This window comes from Molothrus aeneus, chromosome 3 (assembly GCF_037042795.1).
Source record: "Molothrus aeneus isolate 106 chromosome 3, BPBGC_Maene_1.0, whole genome shotgun sequence".
NCBI lineage: Eukaryota > Metazoa > Chordata > Aves > Passeriformes > Icteridae > Molothrus > Molothrus aeneus.
This window is the reverse complement of record NC_089648.1, coordinates 22,833,186-22,855,131: the sequence shown is the minus strand read 5'-3', so window position 1 is coordinate 22,855,131 and position 21,946 is coordinate 22,833,186. Positions and strand designations below refer to the sequence as shown.

The 21,946-nt window shown below is 38.4% G+C and overlaps 1 protein-coding gene across 2 annotated transcripts in view; it reads right to left on the bottom strand.

Moving 5' to 3' along the window:
* The window catches only part of EML4 (EMAP like 4), a 146,965-nt gene that overhangs the window by 30,112 nt on the left and 94,907 nt on the right, over positions 1-21,946 (bottom strand). For both annotated transcript variants that reach the window (XM_066546491.1, XM_066546490.1), the window contains 5 exons: positions 20,337-20,465; positions 17,235-17,260; positions 16,752-16,784; positions 5,901-6,024; positions 966-1,115 (listed from right to left, as the gene is read on the bottom strand). In XM_066546491.1, the coding sequence (XP_066402588.1) occupies positions 966-1,115; positions 5,901-6,024; positions 16,752-16,784; positions 17,235-17,260; positions 20,337-20,465 (462 nt within the window). The remainder of the gene's footprint in view (positions 1-965; positions 1,116-5,900; positions 6,025-16,751; positions 16,785-17,234; positions 17,261-20,336; positions 20,466-21,946) is intronic.

Genomic DNA, 21,946 nt, shown 5'->3' with positions numbered 1-21,946 from the left:
AAAGCAGTGTCGTGCACCACTAGTGGAAGTAAAAATGTGTCCTTGCTTATCACATTTTGCTTTGAAGCTCATGTGACAAAACAGATCTTAGAGAATACATCCTCTCAGTCCTTGGGATTTTTTGATTTATATTCTTAATTGCTTTCTCTGTAAAACTGCAAGGGTGAAGAAAGCCATTGAAAGATTAAAGGGGGCCAGGGCAAACCTGAAGATGCCATAATGACAGACACCAAAAAAATTTACAATTCAGTTCAATTTTCTGAATGAAAGTGAAGAACACAAACTGGCAGCATTCCTCCCTCAGGAATCAATTACACAGACAAGAGAAAAGAGCTTTAGATGTCAAATTTTCTCCAGTCAGGTACTGCACACAGTAGAGAGTTTATGTTCACCATTACATTTTGGGCACTACTCTTCATTCAGACTGGCCTAGCAAATTCTGTAACTGTCTGACACAATGACAATGGCTTCAATTTTCATTCTCTAGGTTTTTTTTTTGCAAACTTCTTTCAGATTTTCCTGACCCTCTTTATACTTGGGTCATGTATCTTTTACAAAATGAGAGTATGACTGCTCATTTTTCAACATGGTTTTCTAGTTCTCCTTTAAGATTGCACTTTTGCCATATTGTCTGTAAACAACTGATTTAGAGTCAGGCTAACAACAATTTTTAATTTCTGGGACAACTATTTGGAACAATTTATGCAAAGATCCTTTCTAGCACTCTTAGATTGTATACATATCCCCCTGTTTTACATGTAAACCAGACATCCTAAGCTAGCATGGACTGCTTTAACAGCATTTGTTTGTGCTGTGTTTACTGCAGTGAAATCTACTGGGACTGATTAAACAGGAAACAACTACAACTACAGTGACATTAATTAGCTTGTACATATAGCAGGGGAGGAAAAGAAATATTTCTGCATTATTACCCACACACTGACATGCAAATGTTGTGTACTAACCATTTAACACAGTCTGTGTGACCCAAGTAGTGCCGCTGGGTTCTCTCCTCGTAGTTAAACAGTACCACCACTGAGGCTATGAAATACACAATTTCTCCGGTAGGAAGGAGGTAAACATTGGCTCGACAGTCTCTTCCACGATACCCATATCTATATTTTTTTTTAGTTAAGGATTTCATAGTCACTGAATACCAGAAAAAACCCAACCAATTTTGTTTTTCCCTTAAAGGATTCTTGGGGAGCTCTAACATTAGCAAATGCTCTTTAAGGTTTTCCCTCTGGAACTACAGCACAATTTCACTAATACGGTTTAAAAGAAAACAAAAAACTCCCATACACCTGTACTTCAAGAACCCAAATCCCTCAAGAAATTATGATCACTGATATTAAAAATAAAATATGGTAGAAGCAAAGCAAGAGCAGTATTGTAAAAATTTTCATGTGAAATTTCATTAGGTAACAGCAGGACTTGCTATTCTAATTTAACATTTTTTTACAGCAGCAGAGTTGTGTATCATCAGGCTGGGCAGCAGATTGTCGCTTTCATTTGGCCTGTTAAAACAATTCCTAATGCCCTACATAAAAAGGCAAGCTTCTGCACAGCAGCTGCCAGGTTCAGAAAAGATTTTTTTACACTGTTTTAAGAGTATTTTTTAAACAAACCAAACTTAAAAGGAATTTACACAGTAAAAGATACTCTATCCAAATCTACCCAAAATATATAAAAGGCATGTTTTCTGTAGGAACATGCACAGGTCCTAATGACATTCAGAAGTTTCACACACTGTGAACAAGCCTTGGTTGGCACTGATCAAACGTTATTACAACTCGTTATTTCTTTGGAACAGGTGCAGTTCTCCTCCTCTAGACTATTAATGTGGCTGCCTGCCTATATTTCAGTTCCCTGGGTCACCAGGAACAATTAACATCATAACTCAGACTTTAACATCTAACTATGTAGCCCCAAAAATATTATTTTCCTGTTATGTCGTGCACTTTAGAGAGCTTTCCACTTCAGTGCCCATTAATACACCTGCAACAGCAAGAAAAAGATGGGAAACACATTATGCAGCTTTAGCTAAAGGATTCCAACTTCAGGTCCTGGTTAATAAGGTAAAGAAAAGGAAGTGAAAGGCCCATGTGGAGAAAGCTGGATGGATGAAGATGGCCCTTTCTCATAAATGAAGGCAGGTGCAGTAGTTCAGGTTTGGGAATATCTAAACTGGTATCTCCTAATCTCTATTCTCCATAAAATGGGCCACCTTTATATCAAAAATAGCACGGAACTCCTAAAAATGCCCCACTGCACTACCCCACTACCCTTCCTCTTCTGCAGTGCCACCAGACCAGAGGAACACTTGCAAAACAAAACACATGCTGTAGCTAAACAATAGTTCAAAGAGGGACACTGCATTCAGTTGTCAATTGAACCCCTTTGGAGTGTGGAAAACAAAACAAATTCGTATCTTGCTGCCTTCCCTTAGCAGGGAAGAACACAAAGGCTCCTCTGAAGCAGAGATTATCCACTGGCTTGCTAAGCAAACAATATCCAGAGCAATGCTGGTACAACACAATGCTGAGGGCAGAAAAAAAGGATGCCTCTGCTTCTCCTCCATTACTATTTACTTCTCCACTCAATTCCTCTTTCCTCTTTTAAATGCTGATGGAACTCAAAGAAACTTCCAGAATGGCCTTTTACAAAAAATAACAAACTAAACTGAACTTTCAAAAGCAATGGGCTACAAACCAATGAAAATATTTTTTCTATCCTGAAGCATTAAGAATGCTATTTTAAATACCTTCTCAGAGGAGAGAGGCAGATTTTGCTCATCTGCTGTACACAATGGGGAATGTATTGATAAGGATTTAGGAAGATTGACATCTTTGAACATTCATCCTAGAAAAGTATTAATGATTTACACAAACATGTCTTTCCAAAGCATAAGTCTTCCATGCTTAGCCAAGCTAGAGCTAAATACTTTGGCACCCACCACCGAGTTCTGACATTCATGAAACTGTGAGAAAAAAAAAAAATTACATTTTCTCAGTACCTTCCTTTCTTTTACCCCTCCTACAAAATAAAGTACCAAAGAGTGGCTGCATTTTCTAGAAGCACATCTTGTTACAAACACCTAAATGAACCACCTGTTTTGTAAGACAATTTTTTTTGCTTTCTTCATTTTCCATTCTAGAGTATCTTGAGTGAACAAAAGAGTTGGTGCTCCACAGCATTTCTTTCCTGCTCCACACATGCAGAACAAAGCAGCATATACAGTGCAACACAATTAATGCAATAACTGACCGTATCTATTCAGAAAAAGGGGTGACACAACTTTGATGCTTGATTTCCACCGAATTTCAATGTTAATATTTCAGTGAAACTGATGATTAAATCACGGAAATTATGAGATAGTTGCCTTGATATTGTGATTATTTCTCACCAATTACAAGGACTGTTTTGTCACAACATTTGATATGTTTAAAAACTTTAAGTTTTCAGGTTTTTTTGTTTGTTTGTTTGAACTGGCTAAAAATATCTACTGCCCTCAATGAAAAGTGATCTACCATACACCAGATTCAGCAGTATATTTACAACTGTCTTCAATTATTCTTAGAAAGAAGTGCACTACTGCTAAAAATAATCTCATAAAACAGAGTCTGAAATACCCTCCTGAAACTGAGCTCCTATACACTGGGAGAAAGAATCTACAAAGTCACTGTCAAAAGCTGCACTGACTGTGACCTCTGAAGCTACTAAATAAGCCAATTTTGCTATTCCTAGGAATGTCAGATATGCTTTAACCAGTTCTGAAGTGCAGTAGCAAAGAGTGCAGTACAAAGCAGGGATACTCAAACTAAATTATTCAACTTAAATGATATCACTCAGGAACCAGACACAGTCAAAAGCTCAAACTCCCCCATGAGCTGCTTTACCTTGCCAAGCAGCTTAGGCATTTCTTCAAATGACAATAATCTGCAAGGCAGACAAAAGCTGTATTTCCCTAGTTGAATCTACAGTACAGGCTATCAGGAGTTGAATAAACCTAATGGAAACATCTAAAAAGGAGACCCCCCTCCCCCCCACCTCCCAAACCAACCAATAAACCAAAAGAAACCCACCCCAATAATCTGCCTGTTGTTCCTTGCAGTTGGTCATATAGCTGACCAGCATTTTCCAAAAGAGTAATAACAAAGGAAAACCTAATAATAAAAATCACCCAGAAGACAGGAGAATTATAAGAATTCAAAACAAAACCTATGAATGGAACTATTATTCAACACTCAGCTGAGCTTTCAGGTGACTTCAGTAAAATACTGACATTAGTAAAATACTCAGTAAATCATCGTCCCCATGCCTTTTTAATAAGGTGTACAGGGTTCAGTTTGCCACCATATTTGCAAGATACAGCTACCTTGCAGATTTGTTCCCCTTGCTAAACCTAAGCATAAGGCAGAAGGTCTGCTGCTGCTGCATTTTCCAACTGAAGAGCAATTTTTCAAGTTCAAATTAATAGAGACCAATATTTAGACCTCATAAATTTTACTGCCTTTTCCTCATTTTCTTCGCCTTTCCATCTAAAAGATACCCTGCACTCATAAATATACTGGTCTGATTTGGGATGACATTTCCCTTAACAGATTCCAAAACATATGGACAGTCTCTTTCAACTAGATTTATTTCACTTTCATTAGACCTCAGCAGCCAACTGGTTTAACCTGAACTTAAGGTTCTTGGACATTAAATGTGTCCACACTGGGATTTGCACCTACTTAACTGAGGGTGTGATTTCATGATCAGTTTTCATCAGTCCAAACTGCTCACTGATGCTGGAAAAGTCGAGCTGATGTTCCTCCAGCATGCCAGTTCCAGTCCTTGCACATTTGTGAGGCTAATCAAACTAATGTATTGGTCCTGCTTGAAAATTAGCTTCACAAAAAGAGATTACATTTCAGCCAGATCACTAACTGACCCAATTCACTCCACAGTCAAGAGTACCAGCATCAGGAACCAAGAGCTGTGATGGTTGGAAAATTGGGTACCACAGGTTTACAAAGCATAAATAAAAGTTCTGTTTTCCTTCCAGTCAGACTTCAATCCAAAACTTTCTTCCTGACATGTGACAGTGTATCATCAACGTTGCTAAAAAATTTCCCTGCTTTCAGCAACCTCAGAGCATCAAACTTCAGATTATTACAAAAACTCAAGTGCTGCCTAGACATGTTATTTTACTAAAGTACTAAGAGACTTACTAACACAATAACAGCTTACTGGAAAAATCTGCAGAGATGGGGGAGAGACAGGAAGACCCAAACATGTGCAAAAGCACATCTCTTAAAATTAACCTTATGTCTGATCGAGTAAACTTGGAGAATTTTCATCAGCCACACACCTACTCAGTTCCTCAAATGACAAATTTAGTGCATTTAATACAAAAATAGGTTCCAAGAAATTAACTGTTTCACTTTGGAGCTGAAATACAGAAGCAGTGCAAAGGGTGGCTGCTTCTCCAATCCTCACTCCAAAAAAAAGGACACAAACTCATCATCTTCCATAGTTGAAAACTAACTATTCCTGAAGCAAAGCCTACATTAACATAGTGGGATGTAGAGGAGGACATTTTTCAAATTGTGTAACTTTCCAAAAATGCTTTATTTTGCAGTAAATATAAGTCAGTTAATAAATTAGAATTAGTGTCAACAGCAAAACAAATAAAAGAAAAAGTACAGTATTTCCATACCTATGTAGCCTGTCATTTAAAGTTGTACTATACAGGAGTTACAAACCATTTCCATTGTTACGTTAATTTGAACATTTTCCCCTCACCTTTTAGTTTTAACCTCTTAACAGAGAAGAGACAAGACTGGATTCTAAAAGGGACAAATGCAAGACAAGACAAAAAGGGAACAGTGAGTAGTTATTGATATTAAGGATACACCCACTCCAGTTTTAACTTTTCAGGAGGCAGCTCTGTCCTAATATCATCATAGTTTTCTACGTCAGAAGGAATGAACATTGTGATTGGTCGGCCTCGCATGAACATCTTGATATATTCTCCCTCTGTTGGAACAAAAAGGCACATTAATCATGTGGCAAGTTTACACAAAAGAATAAGCAGCAATAAGCACAGTAATAAGCACAGAGATGCAAATCACACTGGTTATATAACAATTATTTTTGAAATGCGAGCTTGGTAAAGGCCCAGATTTTATTTTTTTTTAATGGAACATTAAAGGCACATAGAACAAGCGTTAGTTGAATTTTTGATAGAACAGACTGAGCATGTAGGACTTTAGACATGCAAGTTAAGTTATAAAGGCAAAATTCAAAATTCAAATTTGAAACTGAACAAATAATTAGTCACAGCATTACAGGATGAGGTATTTCAGGTTGAAAAGGACCTGAGGAGGTGTCTAAGTCCAACCTCTGCCTGGACATGAGGCCCAACTAGGTTCCTCAGGCTTTTGCCTAATACAGATTTAAAAAACCCCTAGGACGGAGAAGGCACAGCCTCTCCTGGCACCTGACAGCACCTTGGGGGCCTTTCCCATAGAGCGTGGTCCCCACACTGTGCTCCTACATGAGACTCTTCTTTTCCATAGACTCAGGACTTGGAATTTGTCTCTGCTTTATTAATGAGGCTCCCACAAGCCCATCTCCCCAGCACAGCCACTGGGCTCCCAGTCTGCTGTCACTGCAAACCTGAGAGTGCCCTGTGTCACCCACCTCAGGCCATTGCTAGAGATGATGAGCAGGGCAGGGCCAGACCAGAATCCTGCAGACTCCCTGTGTCACCTACTGGCCACCAGGTACAGCATGATCCATTAACCACAACCCTCCCAGGCCAACTCTCCAACTGGTTCTTTCCCCTGCCCAGCCACCCACCTTCCTACATCCCAGCAGCCAAGCTAAGGCACGAGGACACCACAGGAAGAAGTGTCAAGAGCTTTGCAGATGAATATAATCAAGAATTATATACCATCACAAACTAATACAGCAACCTGTGTTATTAAGCTTTGTATCCTGAAGAATAAAAGGAAAAAAGCAACAGCTCAGAATGACTCCAGCTAATACTGCTCACAGCTGTGACAAGACACATGTATTTCATCTCTGTGGGAATCTGAGCACTCGGAAGCCTTTAGGAGTTCCTTTTGAAGGAACGTGAGCTTCCCTACCACCAGGGAAAATTACAGTTCCATTTCAAAAAGCACTGATGACAAATAGCCAAATATTCCCCTAACTTTGCATCAATGAAGTAGTAACTTTTATTGCTCTTCAACTTCACTAGAAATTAATATCCATTTTTAGTAAAAATATTAACCAAAGTAACATAATATTCTGCTGTGAATTTGGAACACTGACACTTTTTTACGAGTGAGGGTTTGAAAATCGTAGCAGACACAGGGAACTCAGCGTTCAAACCAAAATTTGAATAGTTGAGGAAAAGTGGACTAGAAGAGGAGTTGAGTAGAAGAATAACTGTAAATTACCAATATGGTATTAAGAAAACTCTAATCACCTTTGACACAACAAACAGTAAGATCCAAAATTAAGATTTTTTCAACAATTACTTTAGTACTTCTTTAAGAAACAAACATGAAACAGACTTCCCTACAATCCTCAAGGAATGCTTGGAAATATTTCCCAAATTAAGCATAAGATTAATACTCAGACTGCATGATTGTGCAATCTATGTCTGGCATTCCCTAAAACATCTGAAATTGAAATTATGAGAAGCTCAGACTTATTTCCACAGAATCATAGCTTAACAGATCAAGTCAAACTCAGAGATCTAAAAAGGCAAAAGAAACCAGGTCAATAATTATAACAATTGAAAAATTTAAAACTAACACATACATAAAGGTTTTTTTCTTATTTAGCATATTAATACAATGAAAGTTGAGCCAGAGAAGTCCAGTACAAAAGGAGCAAATATGATAAAGATGAAAAACAGTTCTCTCACTTCTTTCCAAGAAAAAACATGGGTGCTTTGAACAAGAACCCCATGAGTCTCTCCACTGAGAACAGTAGAAAACCTGTCTCAGATAAAGGAAAAAGGAACAAAGAAACTCACTCTCTGGTTGCTAAATTAGACACAACAGTCATCTTACCACATGTGCATTGCTTAATTGCATCACTAAGAAAAGCTAAACATTGGAGCTGTCACTAGTTTGACATAAATGTTTAGATAATTACTCCAAACTAGTACCATGTCTCATTTATCTACCAATATATTTTTTTATAGTATGTATATTCAGAGATAAAATAACACTGGCCAAACCCAAGAGTAATGTATTAACAATGACCTTTCTATTAAAATCTGGCACCAACAGTCTTATAAATTAAAGCCTGAGGGTATTTACAAAAGACCGCTCATTGTTAATCCATAAATTCTTGATTTAACACTGAGCTTGACACTTCTGGTTCCACAAGATCAGTGCAAAGTGACACCACAAATTTAGGATCAAATTTCTCATTGTTGCTTAGAACAGTGGAGACAACCTGCAATTGAAATTCTTATGGATGGAGGCAGTTGCACCTGTTGGACTCTGCAGATGAGAGGCATGAACAGTCCAAGAGGAATTCAGTCAAGCCTCTGGCAGAAGAGGCTCTCCTGGAGCTTAGGGAAAAGAATATCTACAGGGCATTCAGATACAAATTAACTCTCTGAAGTTCCCATTAAAGAAAGAACATTTTTTTACCTTTTTAACTAGCTGTGTTTACTCAACATTACCTTTGAAGATACATATTTAAAACACTTGTTAGAAGGACACAGGCTAGGTAAAATTTGATTAAGCCTCTCCTTAAAGAAGCAGAAGGATGAGAAAAAGAGACAGCCCATTGAAAGATCTTTTTAGTCTAAGACTGTAAATTTCCTTTTGTTAGAATAACCTGTAGGGCAGATATAATATTAATGTAAAAATCTTTTGAAATACTAGAGAGGATGACAGCTACCAACACCATTCTCAAACAGCAGTTAATTGCCTGAGGCCAAATTCTTGTATTTGCAAGTTAAGACAATCAGTGATTTAACTCTTTCATACTATACTTGCTCAAGTGAACGATCAAGAGCACTAGACTACAACCCTTTCCTGCAGCCTCACTATTTTCCAATACAAAGCAGCATGTCTAGACTTTTATTTCCTTCTAGGGAAAAAAGAGCCTGTCATGTTATGATAGATATGTATGTAAGGGATGACAAGGGAGAAAAAATCAAAACTTCTGAAGACAGTGGGTACCAACAAAAAATCCTTGACAATTCTACCAACCTGAAAACACTAGGTATGAAAGTAAAAATATTTTGTTCCATATAAAGAGATGTTCAGATCCCACTATCCACTGAGCAGAAGCATCTGGGGAAGGGGATGCTGGGGGATGTGTGTGGAAAGGGCCAGGAGAGCGCATCATGAAGAACCTTTGGCACTTGCCAAGTTAATTAATCTGCAACTGCAGACATCCTATAAATACTTTCAAATATGGATCAAACCCACTGAAAAGCACAGCTGAGGGTCTGCAGGTAGCACACCCAGGTGCCATGGATTACCCACAGCACAGAAAAAGGAACAGCTCAAGTCCAGAATTGCTACAAAAGGTAGCACCGAGCGGCTGCAGCGCCCTGGCTCCAGGGGCCAGCTCTTCACTGGGAACAGCTGTAGCTGCTTTTTGTGCAGCTTTGAGCTCAAATTCACAGCCCTTGCCAAACTCTGCTTGGCTCCACGGTATTTCACCTCTGGCGCCTCAACAATCTCTTTACACAAGTGCCAGGGAACACGGGATCAGCACTCCCAATTTATGCTCCCAGGACTGGCTCAGGCATAGCAGCCCCCTGGGTGTGCTGGACCTAAGCAGACTCCAAGCAGGTCTTGGCTCTCTGTGGGTTCCCCAGAGGTTTGGGGAAATTATTAAATCGGCCCTAAAGATGCAGAAACAATTAATTTGACTAAAATGTGGCCCCAGTCAGCTGAAGTGACACAAAACACTGCTCAGAAGGAGAGACACAAAAAGAGAAGCCAGGACATGGTGAGGGCACATCTAAAGGTAGTCTTGAACACTGCTCAAGCATGTGGCTTTGAAAATTAATGCAAATTAATGTAATGAGTCAGCCTAGTCCAGCCTGACAGTGCCCTCTCAGTGCCCTGTCTCTGCTTGCATTGATGTTTTTTACTCTGCAGAGTACTGCAGCACCTGCTTTGGGAGCAGAGCTTTGGCTGTCACTGAGAGACACCAACACACTGCTGATTTCAGATCAGCATCCAAAAACCTCTTCCTACTAGTTGGGAACTTCTCAGTTTCCAGGTGACAATAACACAAGGCCAGGTTGTTTTCTTTCTGTGTGTGTGTGACAGCATGGCTGCTCATTTCAGCACAGGTCTGCCCACCTGCTGTCAGAAAGTGAATTAGGTGAGCATGAAAAGAGCAATCCTCAAAGCCTTCATATTCTGAACAAATAAAAACATCCAGCTATTTAACTCTCTTTTTGTATGATAAAGGTTTAGTCTGTCTCCACAGCACAACAACATTTACCCTTCATGGTTATGGGTGCATGCAGTATTACACAGGAGAACCTACCGTGGTTTTTATGCATTAACACTTTCCACAAGGCCTCTATCTCCATTAGAATTACTTCTGATTCATCCTGGGACTGCATTTGTGTTATCAAAATAAGTGAGTGGTTCAATCTTTGTACAATTAAGTGGCATGTTAGAGCCCTTTCCCCTACCTGGCAAGCAGCTGTTTATAGCTAGAACATTGCTAGCAAAGCCTGCATGAATAATTTATTTATTTTTTTAATACTACTTCAGCCTGAGGAACATCTAGGTCTTACTGCATTAAAATCTCAGCTTCCAACTCTATCAGTCTGGCCTTCCAGCTTTGTGCCATCAATGAAATTTCAGTGCTTCTACTTTCCTGTGTGAAGTTCACTAGTGTAAACACTAAACCAAATAGGTCCCAGCAGGCTGGAGGTAGATGTTAGCAACCAAAGTATCTACAGCAAGTTCTTTGGAAGTTTACAGCCTGACAAAGAAGAAAGGAATAAATATGTTGGTGAAACAAGGTGTTGTTAATAAGAGGGAGTTCCAAAAGCCTGGCTGACCTGCAAGGAAATGAGTGCATCTTCTCTGACTGCAAGCCAGCACAGATACCTTGCATGCAAGGAACGGCAATCCAGGATTGACTAAAACTATGGGCAAATAAAACTTGTAGAATAATAGTGAGCATGAATAAGCTTTTAATCAGGCCTTATTAAAAAAAATTAGAGAAATAAGAAAAAAGCAGGTCAATAACACTAAAATTCAAATGCCAACAACTTCTATTAATTCACCTTTGGGAGAAAGTTTAAAACCCAGCAAATCAGGGAAAGCAAGCTGGAAGGTAAGGCCAATGAAAAACCCTGCAAGTGATAACAGAGAGCAAAGATATTGCAATTCAAACCATCTGAAAGGCTGAAATTAGTGCTTCCATGAAGCCAGCACAGAAAAACTCAGGCAATGACACTTAAGAAATTTATTACTTTCCCTGAATCATATTCTTAGGGGAATATGAAAAGCTTGCAAAGGAAAATAATAAAAATAATAGGAAAGGAAGAGAAAAAAAGATCAAAGAAGTCTTTGTAGATTAACTCAGACGTATCTAGGGCGAAAAGCAATTCAGAAGACATGAAAGCTACTACTCAGATACTTCAGAAATTTGAAGACAGTGAGACTACAAAATCCTCTTATGTTTTCCAAAAAACATGCTGCAAAGAAAAAAAAAATCAAGTAGTTTTGTAGAGGTATGTGAGAAACCTTCACCCTCAATTAATGATTTCTTCAACAAGACTGGACATAATATCAGAGAATGTATTTTATATTACACTATTCCTCATTAGACAAGACACTGAGGTAGCCCCACAAGTCTGTGCTCTAATTAATTGCTCTTCAGCTAGCAAGTGTGTACATAATGGGATGTCTAATGAGCATACAGAAGATTATATACATACACACAAGTTTAGTTTTAAAGGAATTACTACAGTAATTTTGTAAATTATTACTGACTATTTTTCAGTATGTCCCACCCCCTCTAGTTTGAAAGTTCAACATGGGCCGGTGCATTAAAACCCCAGCTCAGTTCTATTTATCTGTAGCAGCACCCTAAAGTGATTTACAAGCAAATGAAAAACCCCAAAAGACTCCAGCTAGCTTGGCCATGCAGAACACTCTAATAATATACAATAAACTACCATATCCAGGGTACATGTATTAATCTGTCGTCACCTTCTAGTTGCTTGAGCAGTGAAGCTATGCTTCTTAAAACTACAAATAGCTTCTTTCCCACAAACCTTCTGCTTTCAGGCCTGTGTCCAAGAACTCTGCAGGACCACTAACCTGAGGGACAAGAGCTCAGAAGCCTGTTTCTAATTTAAACCAGTGCTAACAGCACAGAGACAAATAACCAAATTCAGCCACCAGCCCAGACCGTTACATTCAACCTTACAGTGGAATTCCCATGTGCCTGCAGCTCTGCCACCTCTCACCCCAAGCTATCATGTGCCAATGCCTGCTGAACCTGACAGACAGACATGCACTGTTGTTACAGAGCCCTGGTGCAGTGCCAGCTAAACAGTCAAATACAATAGATGAGAGACTTGCCCTGATTTGGAATGATTTTACAGCTTTGCCTTGAAATTTCTTAACAGATCTTTGGTTATTAATTTTACATAATCTGATAAGTGAACTTTGCTTTTGCATTTATTGGGTGACATTATGAATCTAGATATTAACATAAGTTACCATTAGCACTGAAACAATTGAAGTTTATTATTAAACTCTAGCTTTTTATAAAAAAAAAAAACAACCAAAAAACAAAAACAAAGACTGAACAAGAAATACTGGACCCAAACAAGCTCAGTAAGACCCTATGTAAATGCTTCCTGCTTAAATTATAGAATCCTGACTTCACCAAGAATCAGTGATAAAAACTCCCAAGTATACAATTTGGTTTGGTAACAGTATTGATGGTTTTTAATAATATGCACTGTGCCTGAACAAGAGCAAGAAGCCCAGTAATGATAGATGGGGGTCTCCATTTGCTCTCAGATACAGGAGCACCTTCAACAACCATCTGATACAAAATCACTGTCTGATGAGAAAGCAGTCTGAGGTAGCCACTGAATTCTGCACTTTCTGCAGACAGCACACATTGTCAGCAGAGCACATTTTTTCCATTGTGTGCTCCACACTTGCTCTGTCCATGAAGCTAAAACTATAACACTGTTAAACTAACAGAAGAAAAAGTACTGGAAACTAAAAAAGCACAATTTAAGAAAAAAGGCAACCAAAAAACTTAGGAATGCAGTACATGTTTTTCATTAATTCTTTCACATATGGTTTTTATTGCCATACAAAAAGTGCCTCTTATTACTTTATAATAAGTGAACAAGTGATTCATATATGGAGCTGCTATCACTGAAAACCAAATTCAAACACACAGTCTCAGGGAAATAAATTACCTTTTATCTCAAAATAAGCCAGGTCTTTAACTTCTGGGTATAAAAATATGAATGCCTTATGATTAATACTTTAAAAATGTTTCTGCTGAAGTGAGAAGCAAGATGACTTTAATAGGGAATTATAAACATCTGCTGGTAAAGAATTTAAAAGAGTAACTCTAGTTAGGGTCTTTTGAAGGCTGTAGTAAGCACCTGTTCATTTCACCCATAGCTTTATTGGATTTTCACAGAATTTTAGTACTGGATTTTACTGTAAAAAGGCTGGTGGTTTACAAGGACCAACAAACAAACTGACCCTATGACCTGCTGCAGCACATAACCAGAAGCCTAAAGCTCAGGACTAACCTTACTTGACATATATGCAATTCAACATAAAGGGATAAAGGCACCGAGGGAACGAAACTGGTACAGAGAAGGTACGAGATGACACTGCAACACTTGTGGCTTTGGCATGGAGATAAAAACCAAGTGGCTGCCCACAAGGCAACTGCAGGCTGGGGCTCCCCATGCTGCTGCTGCTCCTGGCAGGAGAAGAGAATTGCCTAGGTCCTGCTGACATTTACATGCAGCACTCTCTGGGGGACTCCACACCAAACCAAAGCCAATTCTGACACCACAGCTAATGCCTTTCACTGCTGAAGCTCAGCTATGACTCTCACTTGCTCCCCAAGTCTATCACTTTAATGGCTAATACCAACACCAACAGAAACCACAATGAATCTGCAGAGTATCAGAAGACAGATATAATTGCAGTATCTTCTGCTGCTAGAAAAATTACATTCTGAGAGCTAAGCATGCAAAAATGTGCTCAGCTATATTTTGTGGTACTATACCATACCAACATTTTTAAAGCTGGCTTTTATTAGCTGAATCAAAAAAGGAAACAAAGTGATTCCAGGATGTTCAAAGCAACACAAAATTGTCATCTTCCATCCCATTATCCTATGCAAACACCTTCTGCTAAGAAAATCTGCAATTTCACAGGGATTCCAAACTCATTTTATGTCTGTATAAAGACACTGATGTATTTTTATTGTAGATTTGCTTTGAAGCTTGGCAGTTTGCACACCAGCAGTCTTCCCAAGAGCCTCCTTCACAGAATTTCTAGGTCTAGAAAGCACATGGATGCAATCCTTATGGGAGATGAGTGCTGGGAGCATATACAGTGTTTTACACACAGCTCAGTGAAATGAGCAGCTCAGGGGAGCTGCTGTAACTTAATTAACACCATGCTAGAGACTGCTCACCCCTAGAGGCAAAGGCTGGCAAGCTACAAAGGAGCATTAAAGCAGCTGTAAATTTTTCTGTCCTTGCCTTCCAGATCAGGAAGTTTCTGTACAAACACCATGAGCAAGGGCAACTCTTCATCCCACTCTATCCAAGACAACACTGCCCAAGTCCACAGGATTACCTCAGAAACATGATGCTAACTGTCTGTGCAACTCTTCAGCTTCCTGACCAGTTGGGTCAAGGTGCAAACTGGACATTGTTTTACTTATGTGGCAATTCCCAAGTACAAAACAGGCTAAAGTCATCTGCCCTGATGGAGAACTGACCAAGTACTGCTAAGCTGATACTGGGAAGGATGGGTAAACCTGCTGCAACAGCAACCTACACAGGCTTTTTCCTCTGGCAGCAAACACAACATAAAAGCTAACAGTCTCACACACACAGACGCACTCTAAAACCTGTCAAAAATACATTCAATTGTCCATATTTAAAACAACAACAACAACAAAAACCAAAACAACTTTGAATCCTCTAAATGTATCTGCATTCATGTTAGAGACAGAACTATGCTTTGCCACTCCATGTATTTAAAACGGAGCAAATGCATTTTCTATGACAAGACTTTCCCTCCACCTCCCATATGTGTGGGGCCCTGCTATCTGCATCATGTTTCTCTTTGATTCCAGTTAGGCTCAGGACAGACTATGGCATGACACACCTGGGAGGGCCCATGCATCACATCCTCTGCACACTAACACAGAAGATAGGGAGCACATTGAGGCCCCTGAAGTTACAGCTACTAGAATGAGAGAACTTCAGGATGGTCCATTTTGGGCAGAACAAGCAGAGTTGTAGGAGCATGTTGTAAGAAAATAATTAGTAATACTGAAGGTATTTTAGCTACACATAATTTCGTTTTGTGAAAAGCCCTTTTTTACTAGGAAAGGCATTTTTAATATAACAGTTTTAGTCAAAAACTTGCAAAGCTAAATTGCACCTGATCTGGCCAATACTGATTAGCTTTCCTTGTACAGTAGCCAGTGCTGCATATATGCACTGTTCCACAGCTGGTGTTAGGCACCATGGCATAATGAAACATTTCTTCTTTGTTCTTGATAGTTATTCATTTCCCTTTCATACATCCTGTCTCTGAAGATGCTTTTGGGAAGAATCAGTTCAGAATATTTTTATACCTGTAATTTTTCTCTGTGAACTAGAAAAAGGTAAAGCAATTGCATCCAAGTTGCTTTTTGCTTTCATTCCAGCAATTCATATATTAACTTTCAAAAAGTCTGAGGGCTTTTTTTTCTTTTTTGAAGGAGACCAAAAGCAATCGAAGTGTGAATAATGTAAACTTGCTGACAGCACAGAATCTGAAGACTAAAGATTTTTTAATTAGCAGCAAAAAAGCACAACACAAAACCCCTGTACATAGATCTGTTGTGTGCAGCATGCACTTAGTTACATGCTTTAGTTTTGGAACTGCATGCTTCAGTACAGTTTGCAGGACATTCAAAGCAGAGCAGTTTTGCAACACCAGAAGTGGACTTCTTTTGTTGTCACATCCCACGATGTTCCTTTTCCTGACTGAACAAGCCAGCAGCAGCAGGTAGCCACAGAATGCAAGATTCATTGGTGCAAAGACATACACTTCAGAAGAGACTCATTTTTCATTTCAGGAGACTATTAAAACTTTCAGTCTCTGTTCTTGTCTAATCAGCATTTATATGTTGTAATTTTGGCAAGACAGAAAGCCGAGATAAAACAAATCTTTTAGTTGGCAGTTCTTAATACTCTGATATCTTAGGCAACAATGCAAGACTTCTATTTGAACACATATTCCTCTCCAATGAAATTATGTGTGCCATAATTTATTTTAACTATTCCCAAATAGTCCCCCATACAGACTGCAATGTGCATGTGCATATAAATTTCCATGAGAAGAGAGTTGAAATATTAAGAGAATGATTAAGAGACTGATGGTCTTTGATGGTGAAAAGCCAAATAAAAGATTTGTGAGAGTGCTAAATTAGAAGAAAGCGACCAAAGGGCATAGCTTAATTCTTACCTTGGCTGTTTTTTTCACGAGTTGACATTTTTGCTAGTTATGGGACAGAAATAAAATATCTTAAAACTATTTCTAAAGTCTCACTCACACCTGCTTGGATGAAGACTGGCACATAGGTCAAATTTTAGGTTTTTATTTTTATAATCTCTCTCTGTGCATATATACATAGAGAAAATCATTTTTAGAAAATGGTGTGTTTCACAAAAATAAATCAAATCCTCCCACCACCCACCTACTCAAAACTTCTGTACTCACTAAAGATCCAATCTCATGAGGTATTTCTCCATAATTTTAAAGATTCATATATGTGTCTGGAGTAACTTTTTGCCAAGTGAATTCTTGGAGTTGATTAATGCCATTTTACCTCTAAACCCCTGCTTCAACAGCATATGTCCCAATGCATTCATTTACAGGAATACTATTCAGTCAAAAGCAAATATTTTCAACTTCATCCAGTATTTAAAAATAAATGTTTTTATTTACCTTGGCTGACAATGACATCTTTGTGCCTGTGGAAAAATTCAAAATATTATCATTAATAATATGCAAAATGCTTATCAAGGCAATACCATCCATTTTTACCCATTACTGCATTTGGCAATCTCATCAAATTCTGTGTACAGTGCAACTGTAGCATATGATGCTCAACAGCTAATCTTGATCATTTTAGTGCATTTTTATTCATATATTATTCTATGCAGCTCACTGTACCGTTCAAGTAACTTAGTCTTTGGCCCTGTGGGAAGGGCTTCTAAGAATTAATCTGAAAATTACAAACTTAAAAAAGCTTTTAAAAATAAATTATAGAGGGCATGTTCCTTTTGCACAGAAAATTCCATTTTGAGAACGAGAACTTGTAATAACCAAATGTTTTAAGCTGCCAAATATCCTCAGGCCTGCATGCAAAGCATTTAACACCTGTCAAAATAAGCTGTCAGCACACAACAGCACAATTTTTTCTAGGAATTAACTCTATTGGACACATGGATTAAATGTAAGCAAGTTGCAGTTTCACTTAAACCAGATCTCGGCAGCATTACTGGATGTGCAACATAAAGTCTTCAACAAAGCGTAGTTTAAACATCTCTCCTTACCAGAGCCAGAAATGAGTTATTCATAAAAAAACTCAGCAATTTTTAATCTTGTGAAGAGGGAAGAAATACTAATTTCCAGGATCAGACCTACTTTTTAACAGAATAACACTCCTGGATAGGAGAAGGCGCTGCACAAAACACCTTCTTGAATTCATTTGAAATTCAGCAGAAAGGTATGAGTGGCATCCAGTATTTTTAGCTGGATGGAGGTCAAATTTTTGTAACAGTGACAAAGGGTCAAGCACATGCATGAGGAAAGTAATTTCTGGCTGTTGGTGGAATCACCCTTTGCCACACTGCCAAATGAAAAATTTGAAGTGGATTCCCAGTCTTGCCTGAAAACAGCTGAATGATGGGCTGCTGTGGGAACCCTCTTCCTTCTTAGGGCCTTATCAGACTGATTTACAGCCCTGTGCTGCCTTACAGACCTTGCTGCATAAACAAAGTTCATATCCTGGGCTGATAGTGCAAAGCATATGTAAAACATTTCTGTCCTGGGGCCCACATCAGGGGCTGAGTTCTGTTCCCTTGCACAAGACCTCCGTAGCTTCAAGCAGATGAGGCCAACATTTCTCATTGGGAACAATAAATTAAATACAACAATAAGTCTTTGCTCAAGACCAACTAGTTCTTATGGAGATGTGGCACACAATGTGAGTAAGAAATGATTATTAATGTATGTCCTTGTATGCAAACAGTGCCTCTGTTACAAATCTCAGCTTAAGAACAAGGGACACAACAATACAACACCCAAACTTCAAGCAGGTGATGGTCTACAATTCATGTTTGAGGCTTTGTTTTTGCCACATATAGTTAAGATACAACAGCTTCAAGTTATGAACAGACAGCTTTCTCTATCAATAATTAAAACTAATCTTTTCTTCTCCATGCTTTTGTTTGATACCTGACTTTTATTCTCCATTAGAGACTGTAGAAGGGCAACATCTGAGATCTCTCAGAAATAAGCTGAATCGCAGAAAAATGAAATAAAATACCTCTATTTTAACCATGTCTGAACCAATATATAAAGTATCAATAAAAGTATTTTTTTTTACTTTTAGCAAATTTGAAATATGTACTACACTGCAAAAGGTATTTCAGCAGCATAGCAAACACCCTAGCAAAAAAAAACAAGGCAGAGGGTTTTGTCATTCCAAAATATTATCCAGCAGTGCCATGCTATAATCTAAATTGCCAAAGGGCTTTTAAATTCCAGCAGTGAAAACCAATTACAAAAGGAAAGGAAATACTTGCAAAATATGTAACACATAATCCCCTCACACATAGCACTCCACTGCTCTGCAAAACTCTTCAGGCTAAGCATAAAGCTTTTAATAAATGCCCTGCTATCCACACCCAAGATTAGTTTGTTTTGTTCTTCCCATTCCCAGGGAAGAAGGAATGCACTTGCAGCACTCTTGACTAGGTATTTGACAGTCTTAGATGCAAACTAAGGAGAGCACTACAGACATAATCATAAAAACCTGGCAATAAAGCACTTCAGACCTCTGAAAGGTCTGAAGTGCTTTATTCCAGAATGGGATGGGTTTTCAGGTAGTTCTGCCTTGGACCATTTAAGGGCTATTAGCATGAATATTAAGGAGCAGATCTAGGAATCTGAAGACAACACCTAGCTGGAAGAATCTGCCAGCACACTGGGGAGATATTAGCAAATAGGAGAAGGATCAGTCAAAAAATCAACACAACAATTTCAGCAAAATTTCAACAAAGTCAAGAAGAGAAACTGTGTGAATACAAAGTGGGAAACCCAAATGGCAGAGAGTAGTGAGGACAAGAGCGGGTCACAACAGGGGCCAACAGTGTGGGGCTACAGTAAAAAGCAAAATCTTGCCCCTGTGCTGACAGGAGCAGGAGTAACTACTCCATGCTATTCACCCCCAGAGGCACTGACTGGAGACCCCAAACCAAGAAAACCTGCTGCTGAGGAAGGCGTGAGAGGAATGGTTGGCTACAGCACATCATCTGCTGAAGGTGACACTGAAAAAAGATCCCTGCCTGTCATCTAGAATGTGCAACCAAGAACCTGCTAAACAGCTAAACTGAGACACCTCTTGAAATCATGAAAGTATATTCCTACTATGAAGGTCTACTTTGGAAACATATCCTATGAGAAATCCAGAAACTGACTACAAGGAAATACACTTGCATTTTCAAATCAGCTTTAATTAGGAAAAGCAGAAAAAGCCAGCTGGAAGTTTCACATCACTGGCATTAAGCCATAAAATGCCATAATTCTGCTAATCCAAATAGGCAATATTAAAACACATTTACACAAGAATTACTTTATAATAATCTTAAAATTCAATGGGCACTTGGAGTACCAAACTGGCAGGTTATGTAAGTACTCATAGTAAAAACAAAGATGCAAAAGGTCCTAGCATATACACCAGTAAGTTCACTAGAATTGTGTGATTTCATAATATTTTGACTCTCAAGTTCTCTTGCTTTTATGTACCAAACCAATACATACTTGTCTGCATTCTTTGCCACTTTTGATATTAACTTAGATGTTGATGCTACTCTCATCAGCTTGTTACGACTCTCATCTGAACTCTCCCAAGCACCGTGAGCTTTTTCAACAGTCAAGGATTTCTTTATGCTAGAAGAAACAAAAAAAAGTTTTACAATTACAAGATAATAGCGTAACAATAACTGGAACTCATATGCAAATGAACAGATCAAGCAGCAGGAGACAAAAGCAGAGCTAGATCTTCCTTCAAGCTGCAGCATGAAACACGGAAAAAAGATTAGTCAAAAAGTTCTAACTGGATGAATGAACACAATTGAGCAAGACAATTGCCACATGTTTTATCCATTCTCTTTCATTTCCAAATGCTCTTACATAAAGACTTGAACAAAATAACTCTATACTTCATTACTACATCACTAACAAATTACAGTAGTGAAAAAAATGAGGCTAAGTATATAAGCCTTAAAGAATAAACTATATTTAAAAAATCAATTAAGTCGATAACAATGTAATTTTTCCCCCTGATTAACTGTTCACCAGCTTAAGCACATTGATTTGGAGGCAGAACAGTTCTATCAGATTAAAGTTTCATATAGAAGCTTTGCAGTTAGCACATACTAAATCACATTAATGGCTTTAATCTTCTTGAAACAAATGTCTGCAAACCTCTTGCATGAGTAAGACAAGCTAGGTTGGACCTGAGACTACAGACAATTAAATCCATGAATGTGGATGTAATTTTTCAGCAATCATATTGCAGCCAATTTACACTAATGGGAACTTGCAAATTTTGCAGTCACTAGTTCAATAATTTCACATGTGCCTTAATCACAGAATACTCAAATGCTCAATGCTCAAAAAGTTACCTAGCCCAAATTATCCTTCACCCAGCTGATTGAGAGTTTGCACATGTCTTGCTAATAGTATCACACTTCATCCTGTCAGAAATGCTTTTTGCAGGAGTTAAGTCCTGAAATGCAACCTTAGAAATGGCAAGCTCCTTCTACAGCGCCTCAAGAGGCTCAAAGGTCCTGTGACAAACAAGTTAATCAAATCAAGTTAAACCCTTAGGAGACTGAAAAAGGCATTTATTTTTTCCCCACACTGCAAAAGATTAGTAAGCAGGACTTCAGACATCTTTACAGGGAGATACCAGGCAAGAGAATAACAGGCTGCAAGTTCAGCTTCAGACAACTCACAGGTTTGTGCAAGACATGGAGACAGGGCCTTTATGGAGTGTTATAACATGCACCAGTCAAGTGGAAGTTTAAATATTTATAAGAGCTGTGAATTCAAGCGATGCAAGACAACAATCTTGTGAACCAAACAGGTAAATTTCAGAGTAATAAATTTAATTTACATTTTGTTTCAGTCTCTAAGTGCCAGAGTAAAAAAAAAATCTACACCTTCCAAAACAGTAAGGTGACAATGAATAAAAAAACCAAAACAAAACAAAAAGAAACCATGCCAAATGATCTGCATAGCTTTGAAACTCAGAAGCTAGGATCCAAATCTTAAAAGCCATTTTCTTGACTTCAAAATGCAATCTAATATCTCTAAAATGAACCATTTTTTCCCCCTGTGCCTAATTCCCGCAAAAAATTAGTGGG